Here is a 13,705-nt window from a genome sequence, read left to right as displayed (position 1 = left end):
TTAAACAGCTAATTATTGAGAGACAGATGTTATCTGATCGCTACATGCGAGATGCATTAACATCAGTAGTATTTTCCCTACTACTATTTCCCAAACTGGCTTACCTTGTTGATTGATTGCTACCAGGTTTCTGCAAATCATCGAATATACCCTCCTTAGTTGGGGATAAAGAAAAAAAGAGATGTTGCAAGTTAGGTTGCAGAATTCATACATATGTTGCACATTTATTAGCTGGAGAGCTGTTCTGGTTAGCATTAACTTTTATTGTGATAACTGGAGACTGCCCAAAAAAGTGAGCCAGTTTCTATGACAAATGTGGAAAACAGTTATTCTGACTTGAAGTTTTTTTCAGCATTGTTGTTTTGCTCTTCAAAACAAGCAGATCCCCTCTCCCTTTCTGAAGAAAGGGAAGAGATTTTATCCATCTCAATAGAGTCAAAACAGCATTATTTTTTTAAATTCACTCAGAGTCAGAAAACTCTGGGAGAAGAGTCATAATCCTTTCGACAACGAGCTCCTAACAATCAGCATCTATTTCTAATCTAACAATGATTCAAAATTACTCTTCCTGGAACTTCTGACAATCTGTACAGAGTCTTGCAAAGCAACCACACAGCACAACTGTGATTTACGTTAGGATTCAGAAGACTGTACATAGAGACTCTGCAGCAAGACAATTTATTCAAAATAAATGTTAAAATACTGAAGCTTTGTGCTGGAGTGAGGTATGATTTCTCAACAGGAGAACATACTGTGATTATGTACTACAGTTTTCCACTCTTAACTTGTATACCTGCATTGCCTCCATACATCAAGTCAAAAGCCTTAACTGTTTCTGCAATCCCTTTGTAGCTGTTACATTACAGAAGAGAATTTTCCCATTTCACCTTGGGATGGTTTGAGGCTACAGTAACCCTTTCCAGTTTGTGGAACTTTGGAGATTTCTTGGTTATAGACACAGACAGACATTATTTCACAGAAAAAGACTAGATCAGGTGGGAAGTAATCATAAGAAAGAACTTACCATCTTCCAAGATATAAAGAATTAATAAAAGGCCATACAAATTATGTTCTCCATTATTTATTTCACAATCAGACTCTCAGAAAAGAATTCAATTTTACCTGTGTTCTTTTACTGAAAAGCTTGTTACTCCAAATAAATCCCCAAGGAGATCATTTGCACAGTGCACAATGTGTTGCTCTTTTTCATCATATAATTGTTTAGACATAATATATTGTCCAAGATAGAATATTACCTGTAAAAGAAATCACATACACAGACATTAGCACATACACAAGTTTTGCTGTTTCAAGTTCAAATACAAGGGGAAACATTAAATTAATTGAGATTTATTCCTCTCACACTAATTGATTAGAACTCCCTTTGAGCTGCAATTTTTATTATTCCCCCAGTACTATGTTATTCTAAGGACAGACAAAAGCCTTTCTTTATGTAGTGAGAAACTTGCTGAACACTACCTAAGGAGTTAGCAGAACTCAAAAAATATCCTGTCTCACCACCTTTTGTGAAACTCACTACCTCCCATTCACCCAAAACAGAAGAAGAATCTCCCTGTATTTACTGTCATCTACCTTTATTGAATAAAAGTTCTCACCTCCTTCATAGTAAAAGTGTCTTTTTCCGCACCAGCTAACTTCAACAGCTTCAACAACAGTGGCTTTGGTTTCACCTATGTGAGGATGAAAAAAGAAAAACAGTCTGCAGCAACTGTTCACCAAACAAAGCATTATTTATACAGATTAGTTTCCTCCCTCTGTGTTAACCTCGTATAAAAAAAGACACAACTAAGTGATAATCTATCCACTCCCAAGGTTTTGGCTTTGCAAAGTTAAACTTAAGACCTTTACGACTGTCAGGTCCAGAGTGCAAGAGACAAAGCAGGACTCTGGTTCCTGGGACAGTTTATGGGGCTATCTATGGTTTCACACTGGCCAGCTGGCTCTACCCCTTACAGTTTTCTTAGTTGGGATAAGCTGACCCTGTCCTTTCCATTGTATTTCAATCGATCCTACTTGTACATTGCCCTCTGCCCTCCCATCCACATGCCGTGCCAGCAGTTATTTCTGCAGCCAGTCTATGAACAGCCAGAGTTCTGAGGCAGAGGGAGGAAATGTTCCTCTCCCTCCCCTGCTTTTTTTTTTTTTTTTTTTTGCACTGTTCCATGAACAGCTGTGCCAGTACAATGCAGGAGATGAGAACAAGCTGCAGGGGATGTCACAACTGCAAACAAAATGCCTGTGTAACCACTGTCTGATGGTTCTGGGTGCAATACTACTACCACCCCTTTAACCATAGCAAAACCATTCTAATGACAGACTAATATTTAGCTATCATAAGACATTTTTATAATTTCTTTCTTACAGGAAAACATGAATAAGATACAAGGCAAAGAATAAATGCTTAAGGAAGGAGGGGAAACTTTCCTATACTCCATTTCAAATATGCATTATAACTAACAGTACATTTTAGTGCATTAGCAAGAGATTAGTCGCAAGAATTATACTTAAACGAAAAACAAATGTGGACTATGTTTCATGTCTATTCACTCCCTTCCTAAATGCTACAGCTATTTACAGCATGCAGGACATACTGCAGTTTCATAAAGGAAGCAAACACTAACTTATTAAACTAGTAAATACAGCTAGGATAGGAATGCAATGCAGTTTCAGATCTCTGAATCCACAACTCGATCTGTCAGCTGGGATGACGTTACCCCAAGCCCTCCCTCCCCAACACCTGCAGGGTTCTGCTCCCATGCAGATGTGACAGCAGACTAGGTAGCATCCTACTATGACTTTAAAAAAGAACAAACAAACAAACAAAAAAACCATAAAACAACCACATACACACACACACACAAAAAAAAACAACAAACAACAAAACCCCCTCTGAACACTGTTGTTCTGTTATTTGGATTTTTTTTTTTTAAGTTCTGCTATCAGTCTACATTTTTAGGCTTTAACCTTCTACAAGAACAGAATGAGTTAAGCTGTCATCGTCCACACTGCAATGTTTAACAAAGTTGCAGCCACTTCCATCCTTGTGAAAGGGCACAGCCAGGACTGCCTAACTGTCACCTTGCTGTGAAAAAGCCTGAATATGCAAAGCCACGAACACAAACAAAGACTCCTACTAAAACTTCCTTATGAAGTCCGGTACAACAGAAAGTGAAAATGCCAGATTTAAAAAAAAACAACTCCAGTTGTACCGAGATTATTTCACTAACACTGTATGTCTTGCACTGCGGATCATCTTCCACAGCTTAGGAACCGTTTCACCACAGGATTCTTATCAAGATCAAACAGGACTACACGATCCTTGAAAGCAAGCAGCCTGAACGCCAAGGGTCTCCAGGAAACAGAGCCTAGACCTGAAGCACCATCTTCAGCTCCGCGGATGAGAAAGATCTGCTTTCACAACCCCGAGACAGAGGAGAGCCCACCTTCACCTGGCGTTCCTGCACGCCTCGCAGCCCGAGCAAGGCCGGCCTCCTGCACTGACAGGGCAAAACCCCGCACAGAGAGACCACGAAGCACTCACGCGTCCACCCGAGGTACTGACCAGGGCCTCCTGCTCCGAGGCGGTGACAGCAGCGCCATCCGTGAGGGCGGACATCTTGGTGTTGCACATTTGCCTGCAGTTAGGGGGAGAACAACCCCAGCACATGTAACGCGGCGCTACAGCCCCGCTTCCCCCCCACACGCACCACCACCACCAAATGGCCGCCGGGCTGCGCGCGCTCCGCCGCCCCGCCGATGCCCGCTCACCTCGCCGCCCTCGGCCAAGCCCGGCGCCGGGCAGCCGTGCCGAACCGAGCCGAGCCGTGCCTAACCGAGCCGTGCCGTGCCGGGCTTTAAATAGCGCCGCCGAGCGCAGGCAAGTCGGGGCTTAGCTCCGCCGCCGGCCGCGGCCCGACATGCCTGAGCATGACCGGCGGCGCTGCCGAGTCACGGCGGGGGGCGGGCGCCGCTGACTCACGGCGGCCGCCAGCAGCGGCAGCAGGAGGGGGGGAGGCGGCCCCGGGACGCAGCCGCCGCTCCGCGCCCCCCTCGCCCACATCCACATCCCCACCCCGGCCCGGCCCCGCCGCCCTCTTTCCCCCCCTCTTCCCGCGGGTGGGAGCCGCGGAGCTCGTCTCACCCCCCCCCCCCCATACTCCCCAGCAAGCCCCGAACGGCCCCGCGGCCCCCCAGCCCCCGCCCCGGTCCCCCCACGCACCGCCAGCCGCGCCCGCTCCGCTGCACGGCCCGCGGCGGGCGGAGAAACCGGCGGCCCTACGGGGCCTGGGCGCGCTGCGCGCCCCGCGCCGCCATTTCGGTCGCCCTGCCCTGCCCGGCGCGCTGGCGTCTGCAGCGCCCCCTAATGGCCGCGGGGCAACGGCCGCGCCGCCTCAGGCCGCGGGGGACGCCTCCGGCAGCGGCGGCTGTGGGAAGGAGGGAGGCAGAGCGGGGACCGGGGCCCTTTTTTGTTTTTCTCGCCCCCGTCTCTTCTTTGCTGTCGTCCCTCGTAACCCCTCGCGACAGTGGTCAGGGTGACGGCCGCTCCCTGAAGCCGTGGGGTTGCGGTAAACAAAACGTGTTGTGGCACTGAAGCACCAAGGAGACGGAGCTTGTTGCTAATAGCAAGCCCCAAAGAGTCTGAATTTCCCCTACAGAGCCTCACCTCCACTAAAAATCGCTAAAAGTTGCAGGCAGGTGTTGGTTATCTCGCCAACCTCACCTCAGACACCACCAGCAGCTCTGCCGTGCCTGCCGGTTCTGAAGCATCACGTTTTGTTTTGTTTTGGTATAAACAGCCTTGAGACCTCTGATTTAACCTTGTGCTTTTGTAAATCCAGCTGCAGCATGTGCGTATGAGAGAAGGCCTCATTATGTCAACTTCTCTCCAAAAGGTGGAAGCTTGCTTATAGACCACGTAAATTCAGTGGCAAAAATGTCAAGTGTTGCTCACCTGGCGAATAGGCTGACACCTTTGGATACCAATTCGATTGCAATGCTCATTTGTTCTTTTGTTGTTGTTTTCACCAATATTTAGGAAAGCAGCAAAAAGCTTTACATCCAAAGAGAAATGGACAACATGAACTATATTCCTGCCATCTCCCAACTCTGTAATTTCAAATTTCTGTTAAATGTAGGGTAGTTAGGAGAATGTTATTTTGACAGGTACTCATTCGTTGCTACACTTCAACTATACAATGGTTAGTTTTCAGCCTGATTCCCTTTTCTAATTCTCAGCTTTATTCTTTGCTCATGATGACATTTCAAACTTATATTTGAATAGTGAAAAGATTTGTTAAGGAACAGGAGTGCTGCAAATTGCGTGTGAAGATAAGCTATAGCAGAGAGAGCACTGCCACAACTCAATAATGCTGATTTTCCATGACAACTAACTTGCCCAAACAAGCAGTGGATAGCTGCCTGGACTTGTCCTTTGGCCAAAGACAGATTTTCAGCAAGAATGTCACCTTGTAAAAATTCCAGTAACGGTTTAAATTGAGATACTTGTGTGATGATGGATTTTCAAGATGAGCTTGTTATCTCTGTAGAGTGTAAAGCTCAAGGTCTACTGATGGGCAGCGGAGAAGCTGCACCAATTCCACAGAGTGTGCTTACCTTCTGTTAGCACCAGACGTTCAAGACAAACAGACATCTGCTTTAAGTGGAATGTCTTGCCATTGGCAAAGTTAGGTATCTGCTTATTTCCATCCAGCACACAAATCACTGAGATCCTTAGCTAGCTTGATCTTTAGAAATTACTTCTACACAAAAATGCAAGAGGTTTGAACTTAATGGCAGTGGTCAGTAGATCTAACACTGAACCTTATCAATGCTCAAACTTGTTCTGATGTGGCACACAAACTGTATTCCCATACAAAATGCATGTTACTGAACTGAAGTAAAACAAATAGAGTATTCATCTAGTTCTTCTGAAAATATATCACATTATTGAACATTTTGTCTTAAAGATGGTATTATTTTACTCAGGCTGTGTGGATATAAAGGTGCTTTTTAAATTATCACTAAGTTTTCTACGTTAATATAGTCCAATACTAAACTGGTTGCTATTACTTTATTTTTTCCACTTCTCAGCCAACAAGCATCTTAGCCAACAAGCATCTTGTGACCAATGAATTTGTGATTAGATTGTGATTCTTTAAAGAATAACTTCCCTTGCCATTTCATTAATTGCTAAGAGAGAGAAAAAAAAAAAAGAACAGTTTCTGTTTAGAATTTTTCTGTCTAGAATTTTTCTGTCTCCTCAAGGACAATCTTATCTCTTTTCTCAGCCAGACTAATCTCAAGTAAGAGGAGGCAGCTAGTAGGTAAAATATGCTGTCTGTGCTTTGCTAAAGATAGGGGGATGTTTTCTGACGTGAAGTACTACACCACTTTTGTCCCATTTCTCACTAAGACAGCGCGTGGTATTTCATCAACATGCACAATTATTTCCTTATGCTTGATAATTCTGGACAAGCATAATTAGAGGTTTTACTTGAAGGGTAATAAGCCTGTATAGTTACAAGAGCTGACTTCCTCACTGCTTCAAGGTCCTAAAAAGAAAAGGAGACATCACTATAACTTAGTAGGTTTTCAACCTCTGTGCATTTATTTCTATTACAGAAAATATCTGGAGCACATGTAGTCCATCTACCTTCTCTGGAGATACCCACCTTACACCATTGTTAACTTATGTAGTATATGAGATCCATATTAATATAAAATCAGGTTCTAACTGCAGACATTTCATTGTTTAATGCTTTTGATTTAAATTATTTCTCCAAGCTGGATCTGTTCTACCTATAGGCACGTATCCCAGAAGAAAGATGGGTTGCTGTGCTGCAGGGATGCCCAACTCAAATGAACAGATGGGTCATAAAAAAGCTTCAGTTTCAGATTTTGGTCACCACCCCCTTTTTTTTTTTTTTCCCCAATACGTCCCTCTTACTCTTTCTTAGTTTGCATGAAATTGTCCAAAGTTCCCATAAGATGATCAAAGACATAGGTGGCCAGGGTTTTCAGTTCTGATTTCCAGTCTCTCTTGTGGTGCTTGGCTATCAGGCGGGTTAACCTCACGTGCAGTCTATCCACTGCTCCCAGGGCAAAACCAAAACAGCCTCTGGGGCCACAGGCTGTGCTGGCGGACCCTTCCTTAAGCCTCAGGCTGTATCTCTATCAGTGTGACAAAGCTGTGATCAGCCCGGTTACAGACTGTCAGGCACAGCGAGATAACAGGATGGAGGGAAAAGTGGGCTGCGGTGCAGCTGGGGCCTGTGTGGCTTAATGAGGCCTGTGGCCAGGCCCGTCTGCTCCAGCCACGACCTCACGTGCCCTGCAATGGGTTGGCACACTTCTGTGTAAGGATCAGGGACAGAGTTTTTTCTTCCGTGACCTTCCTGTTCTCTTCTGTAAGAAAGAACACACTTGATAGAAAGTCTGCTTCAGAGAACTTACCTGAATTCTTCTTCATAAGCTAAGACCTATCCCAACGGAGAGGTCTGTCAGTATCACCAGAAACCTCATACTGTAAACCAAATTCTATTAAACAAAAAGGGGATGAAGCCTTCCTTGGGGCAATTTCGATCAAACTAATGCCAAGTGGAAATAAAGAGCAGGGCTTGGCAGTGGTGAGAACCCAAAGACCACATTCAGCGCTCTTGCAGCTGTTTAACAGGGAACGCTGGCTTCTACTTTGCTGTTAAACTTTTGTTTGCTGCTGTGCCACATTCAACCTTCTTTATTTTGAAAAATGTAGGTGGGCTGCCAAAGATGGTCTCAAACAAAATGTTTCTCTAACAGCTGTTCACAAGCTTCTTCAGGTAAGCACTGCTCTTCTGAAGTGTTAAGGGCAAGCAGCTTCAGAAACACCTGGAGCTGGACCAATCCCACATCAGAAGACAGATGTTTTTTTTCTTCTTTTGTTTACTTGACATACACATTCCTTCATGCATCTGGGAGACACTAGTGTCTGTCTGTCTGCCCAAATCTGATTCCTATTTGGTAGCAGCTCAGTCAGCCAGAAGCAAAATTAAATGAAACAATAGTGGCAAAAATACAAGACTATTATCTTGACTTTCTGCTTAGAAGTGCTCAAAATCTAACATAGAATGAAAGTTGGTTTTGTGTGTGGTTTTTTTTTTTTCCCTCTATATTTCTGTTCAGTCCTCGCTTTTGAAAGAAGCTTGTGGAGTGATTCTAAAGAATAGAGAAGGAAAAAAGCTCAGAAAAAGGTTCTTCTGATTCCCGAAAGCTTTGGTGACAAATATCACTGAGTGAAGAAACTCTGGTTTTCTCCTACTGCTGTTAAGCAGGGGTGAAGTATGTGGCTAGGTTGAGACCATTTCCTGCTCTACTAATCTGTAGCTGTGAAGATTGAATAATCCTGTGATCTCTCCTCCTGGAGGAGTACTTGATGGCATGTAATTAGATCAAAGAAAGCCTTTTTTAACAATGGTCATCTGCCTCCTTTAAGCAAATTAGGATGACACCAGTTCAGTTTAGAACTGTTTCTTTAATTCAGTGTTAAATTGTCATTCAAATGTACTTAGCACAAAACACATTTCTGTTCAAGGGAGTCGCCCAGAAGGGTGTGTGGCGTGCACATGGGACTCAAGTGACAGACAGATGTCTTCCAGAAGCTCCCGGGGAGAGCCTGAAATGGATTCACAGTCTGAAATGTGTTCAGGGAGAACCTAGCTCTATTAGAGGCTGCGAGCAAGCACAGCGTGCAGTCCAAGCACTGCCTGCTCAGGATGCCTTATACGGACAGAAGGACAGAGAGGGACAGAACTGCAGCTGGTGATGAGGTCAGGCCTGCTGGAGTCAGGCTGCAGTTTGGGTTAGGGGAGGGGAAGATAAAAACGAATTCTAACTGCCTGGCTGTGATTTGAACTGTTTGTTACTAACACCAGCACCCAGCAGGGTGTTACATCGCACAAGCAGCTTCCTAACTCAGACCCGTTCTGTGTCTGGTCATGTAGCTCCTAGAATTGTCCCAGCCTTGCCAACCCATTTCTCCACATCTCTCCTGCATGCTCCCATTCTTGCTTTCTAACTGCCTGTTATATAAGAAATAATAGTCTTTTTTGTGTTTCTTTTGTTTTTTTCCCCACCATAAAGTTACTATAAATGCCCTCCCTTGCAGACTTTATGACTTTATTGTGGTCAGCTCCACAGTTTAATGTTTGGTTGATGCAGTTTTATTGACTGGTATATGCTTTTACTTTACACAGAAAGAACTGCCTGTTCCTGAAAAAGCCTCAGCATTTTCCTTTTGCTGACATGATTGATGTGGCTTATAAATTACAAAGTCACCTTTTTACTGGTATCAAATCGATCTCTGCTTTTGAAAGCACAGCTTTGCCAACACAGCTTTTAACAAAGAGTAAAACAACAATCCTAGTAGTTAGGCAAGTAGTTTGGAGCGGTTACTAGAGGCTTTACCAGTATCTGGGGTAGCCTCAACTTGAAATCTTGAAGGTTATTTGAGTAATTTCACACCAAGAGCCCCCTGCCATCACAAACAGGCTACATTCAGAACCTTGAACGTGTATTCCAAAGCCCACTTTGGAAATGGATTTGTTGAGAAGATGAGTTTCCTCAGAGTTGCCTTGAGATTAGGTCTCCTCCAAACCAGGCATGGATGCACATAGCTCCTGAAATAAACAGCTGTACCTGGCTAAGTCATCCTTCTGAAGAGCTGCATTGCTTTCCTGGCTATCAGCTCTGCATTTTTCTTTATCTGTATGCCCTCCCTTGATTCAGGTGGATCTTGATAAAATGTCACCTCACCATCTAGTTGCTGGCATGCAACTAACAACTTGCTGCCAAGCAAGACAAGAAGTTTTTTTATAGTGTCCAGTTGTCTGCCATGGAATTAACACTTGCTTTACCACAGACATGAAACAACCACATCTAAGTAAGGAACACATTCACACTACAGGAACCTAGAGGTTCTCTCTGGACTGGAGTAGTAACATCAGCATAATATATGAGAGAGAAGTGGTGCAGTTTTAGTAGGAGGGGAGCTATATCTGTGCTAGATCTATCATTTTTCAGTGACTATAGTGTTACGGACTTCACTGAGTGATGTTTTGTCTATCTGGTGAAATTAGGAAACTCTGACTTTCACAGACGTCCTGAAGCATCCTGAATCACAGTCAGAAAATCAACCTGAACTCCAGCTGAGACCCAAACCAAGAAGATGACGATCTATGGACTTCTAATAGTGAGTTTGCACATACAGCACTGCTCTTTGTCAACATGCAAACATAAATCACTGTGCAACTCTTTTTCCAGACAGTGATTATTCCATGTTCTTTCCCTTTTCACTTCAAAGTGGTGGCTGTATTTGGTCTGTTTGAGAAGCTATCTTATAGGAAAGACATAGAAGAAAAAGGCAGGCTTTTTAGATCAAGGGCCAGTGTGTGTAAATATAGGAATGACAAGCTGGAAGAGTACAAAATGAATGCAGCAATGAATCCCAGACAGCTACTGAAAACCTTGTACCAAGGTTTTCCTTTACCTAGCTGGCAAAGTAGTCCGTGAGACGGTGCTTTGTACCTCAGGCACATTGAGCTTTACACAGAAAACGGAATACTGGAGAGGCAGTCTTCCTGAAGTTTTCTAATCTTTAAGTTTGCATAGCTTAATGAATATGCAGTAAAGTTTTATTTATTATTATGTTCCCAGTAGTGTATTACTGTTCTAATTAAAAGAGATCTGAAGGGGAGTTACGTAAGATTTATACAGATATTCTTCTTCAACCGGCCTAACATTCAAACAGCCTAATTACCATACAGTTGAAGTGGGCCACACGTTATAATTCCATCCTGAGTGACCCTTTCCCAGATTTCTTGTTCTAGCAAAGAAGATTTATATTTCTGAAATCTCTTTGAACTTGAGTCTTTTGCTTTTATTTACGGGTGATCATGTGGTTTATTTCCTGCAGCCACATGCATGACTTTTCTGTACTTAGGCGTCCACAAAGGACATAGCTAGTCATCTTGCTCTCCACTGGCCAGGATTGTCTAAGTACCTTATCAATGTGATGTATTTATATTAATGAATGTTAAGGATGTGATGAAAAATGTTTATTCACTTATGTTCTTAATGTCCCTGTTTGGGACCTCTTCCTTCCATTGGTCCTGACAGTTTGTCCCTTGTTCCCACAAAGGCTACTTGCCTAAAAAAAAAACAACCAACCAACCAACCAAAAAAAAACACAACAAACAAACCACAAACACAGAAGGCACCTACTTAGCCTCCAGCATTTAGGCTCCACCCGTGTATCAACCCTATCAATTTCCCATTCTACAGCTACTCACAATACATCTCAGAGATCCTTTTTCCTATTCAAACACCTGGTAAGAAAGGGCCTGCGAAGTAGAGACTAAACCTCACCTCCGAGAATTAACAGACCAGGACTGTAAAGGGAGAACAAAGCAGGAAACACTTCTCTGCTTTAACAGAACATGCAAATGTCTCTAAAGATCTTGGGGTTCTCTGCAAAAATTATTTCTCTTTCAATTACAAGTAACCACAGAGAAAAAAAAAACCAGAACTTTTTCTGGGGAAGACTTATAAGGCCAGGTGCAAGGAGCTAAGCACAGGTACTTGAGCTGGCTGAGAAGATAGCTGGGTGTTCCTGGGAGGGATTTTGAGACCCAAAGGGATGCTGCAGGCAGTTCTGCATCAGTTACAACAGCCTTGATGATTAATCCGCTTGTGCCAACTTGGGTGATGAAGCCCTGGAACATGACAGTCACAGACTTCTCCTGAATCACGGGGAAGGCTCTTATATACATTTGCCACTCTCAAAGCTGCAGTGAGAAACTAACAGTGGAATTTTGGCATTCTGGAGTTCATGTGCTCTTTTACATATACCTCTTAATTTCTCCACTTGCTTCCTTTGGTGTCTTTTCTTCTCATACCTGCATATTCTTTGTCTCCTTCTCCCCTCCTTTCAGATTTTGTTAGTATTTCCATAGTCTATTCAAAATATACAGTCTCTAAACATATGAAAAAAAGTTTCATATAAAGTTCTTGGAAGGTGTTCTGCAAATACTCTTACGTGTCTTAATTTTTCTATAGTTCTGTGTAAAAAAGTTTTCTAGAAGTGGATCAATACAGAAGCATATAGCTGGAAGGTTTACTTCTTTAATAGCATTTTAATATCTGTATATTTGACACCCTGCCTTTCTTGCTTTACTGTAGAGTTTTAGTTTTTCACAGCTCCCATCTGAAAGTCCCCTGGTACCGGTTTCCAGCATGTTTTATCCCAAGGAGGACTCTGATGGGTCCAGCTGCGCTACAGAAACTTGAATAAGTGCTTTTTTTTTTTTTTTTTTTTCAGACTAAATATGGAACAGGAAATGAAGGGGAATCCCTTACCCCTGCTGCCCTACAAATTGAAACCTCTTTCTAAGTAACAGGTGGGCAATACAGAGGAGGATAACATCAACCATCTTAATCAGCAAGGCGAGGTTTGCAGAGGAGAGGTTGTGCCAATCCAGCTGGTATATAAACTTTTGAAGGATACGTAGGTCATTAATCTTGGTTTTCTGCCACCTCCCCTGGCTACATTAGTTGGTCTGACAGACATTACTCGGTTTACAAACCTTGCCTCACTCAGCCTTAGACTATGCTGGCTTTGTAAGGTTTGTCAGTGAGGGTTTTGTCAGTGATTCTGCCATCTGGTGGAGATTTTTTTTTTTCCATCTTAAATATGCAAAGAAAGGCTCTATGAAATAAACGAAGAAAAATTTCACAAACCCATTGATGCCACTGGAAAAGCAGGACACAAACTCTGATTGCAGATGAAAAAGTCATGCCAAGTGTTTGCTTTGTGCTCTGCTTAGTTCCGTTAAAGATTTAATATCTCCATTATCTCTTGCCACCACAGAAAGCAAGTCCATGGACTTTGGGGCATTCTTTCATTCAGCTGGTTTCACAACATCCACGTTAACCCCCAAGTAGATCACCCACACCATTCTTTTAGCTGTGGTAGCTTTGATTCTGTGAGCTTTTCTTGGCAGTTTCTTCTGCCTTTCCTGTGTACCCGGTGAGATATGCAGGCACCGCGTTTTGACTTTTGACCCACCTCACTTATCTTAAAACCATGTGGTTCAGATATGAGCCAAGGCCAGAGAGGAAACAGCATGGCAGAACATTTTGAGAGGAATGCAAATCCATTTTGAGAGGATCCCAAATCCACCTTTACTGTCTGTAAGACAGTGCTGCATCATGACTTACCTGGCTGTCAGAAGACAGGCTGCAGTTTCCTTGCTCGAGCAAAGCAAGCCTTCTGCAGGCATACCCAGAAACGCAGTGCGGTGATACTTGAGAGCACAGGTCTTCTGGCTCTCAGCACCACAACATGGTTTCAAGAAGATTCCTGAGAACATTTGTTTTCTCTAACTTCTACTGAAGGAGGATTGGTAGAACACAGACCATCCCTTTCGGCAGATACTTTGCCTATCCTGATCTGGAACTCTTTAACTTTTTAACTCTCAGTGCAGGAGATGCCACAGTATCTCATCTCCTCTTTCGTACAAGATGGAGCATAGGTATAGCTGCAGAGAACCATCGACTTGGGCATCTCTTACTCTGTTCCTGATTCCGCCAAAGAGAGAGGTCCCACTCCTCTCTTCCTCTCCTCACTGCTGGCTGCGAGCTCTGACGGTAA

The 13,705-nt window shown here is 43.5% G+C and overlaps 1 protein-coding gene across 6 annotated transcripts in view; it reads right to left on the bottom strand.

Moving 5' to 3' along the window:
* The window catches only part of MDM2 (MDM2 proto-oncogene), a 26,543-nt gene extending 12,838 nt beyond the window's left edge, over positions 1 to 13,705 (bottom strand). The window contains exons 1-5 of one of the 6 annotated variants that reach the window (XM_035544286.2): positions 13,273 to 13,705; positions 3,584 to 3,656; positions 1,617 to 1,691; positions 1,123 to 1,256; positions 105 to 154 (exon numbers count right to left, since the gene is read on the bottom strand). In XM_035544286.2, coding sequence (XP_035400179.1) covers positions 105 to 154; positions 1,123 to 1,256; positions 1,617 to 1,691; positions 3,584 to 3,656; positions 13,273 to 13,424 — 484 coding nt within the window. In that variant the 5' untranslated portion in view covers positions 13,425 to 13,705. Of the gene's footprint in view, positions 1 to 104; positions 155 to 1,122; positions 1,257 to 1,616; positions 1,692 to 3,583; positions 3,657 to 3,789; positions 3,945 to 4,240; positions 4,275 to 13,272 lie in introns of those variants that run through there. The other 5 variants (XM_035544287.2, XM_035544289.2, XM_035544290.2 and 2 more) reach the window with 5 other exon arrangements.

The sequence above is a fragment of the Cygnus atratus genome, chromosome 1 (genome assembly GCF_013377495.2).
Source record: "Cygnus atratus isolate AKBS03 ecotype Queensland, Australia chromosome 1, CAtr_DNAZoo_HiC_assembly, whole genome shotgun sequence".
NCBI classification, from domain to species: Eukaryota; Metazoa; Chordata; class Aves; order Anseriformes; family Anatidae; genus Cygnus; species Cygnus atratus.
The sequence above is the reverse complement of the archived record's forward strand: the minus strand, read 5'-3'. Positions and strand labels throughout refer to the sequence as shown.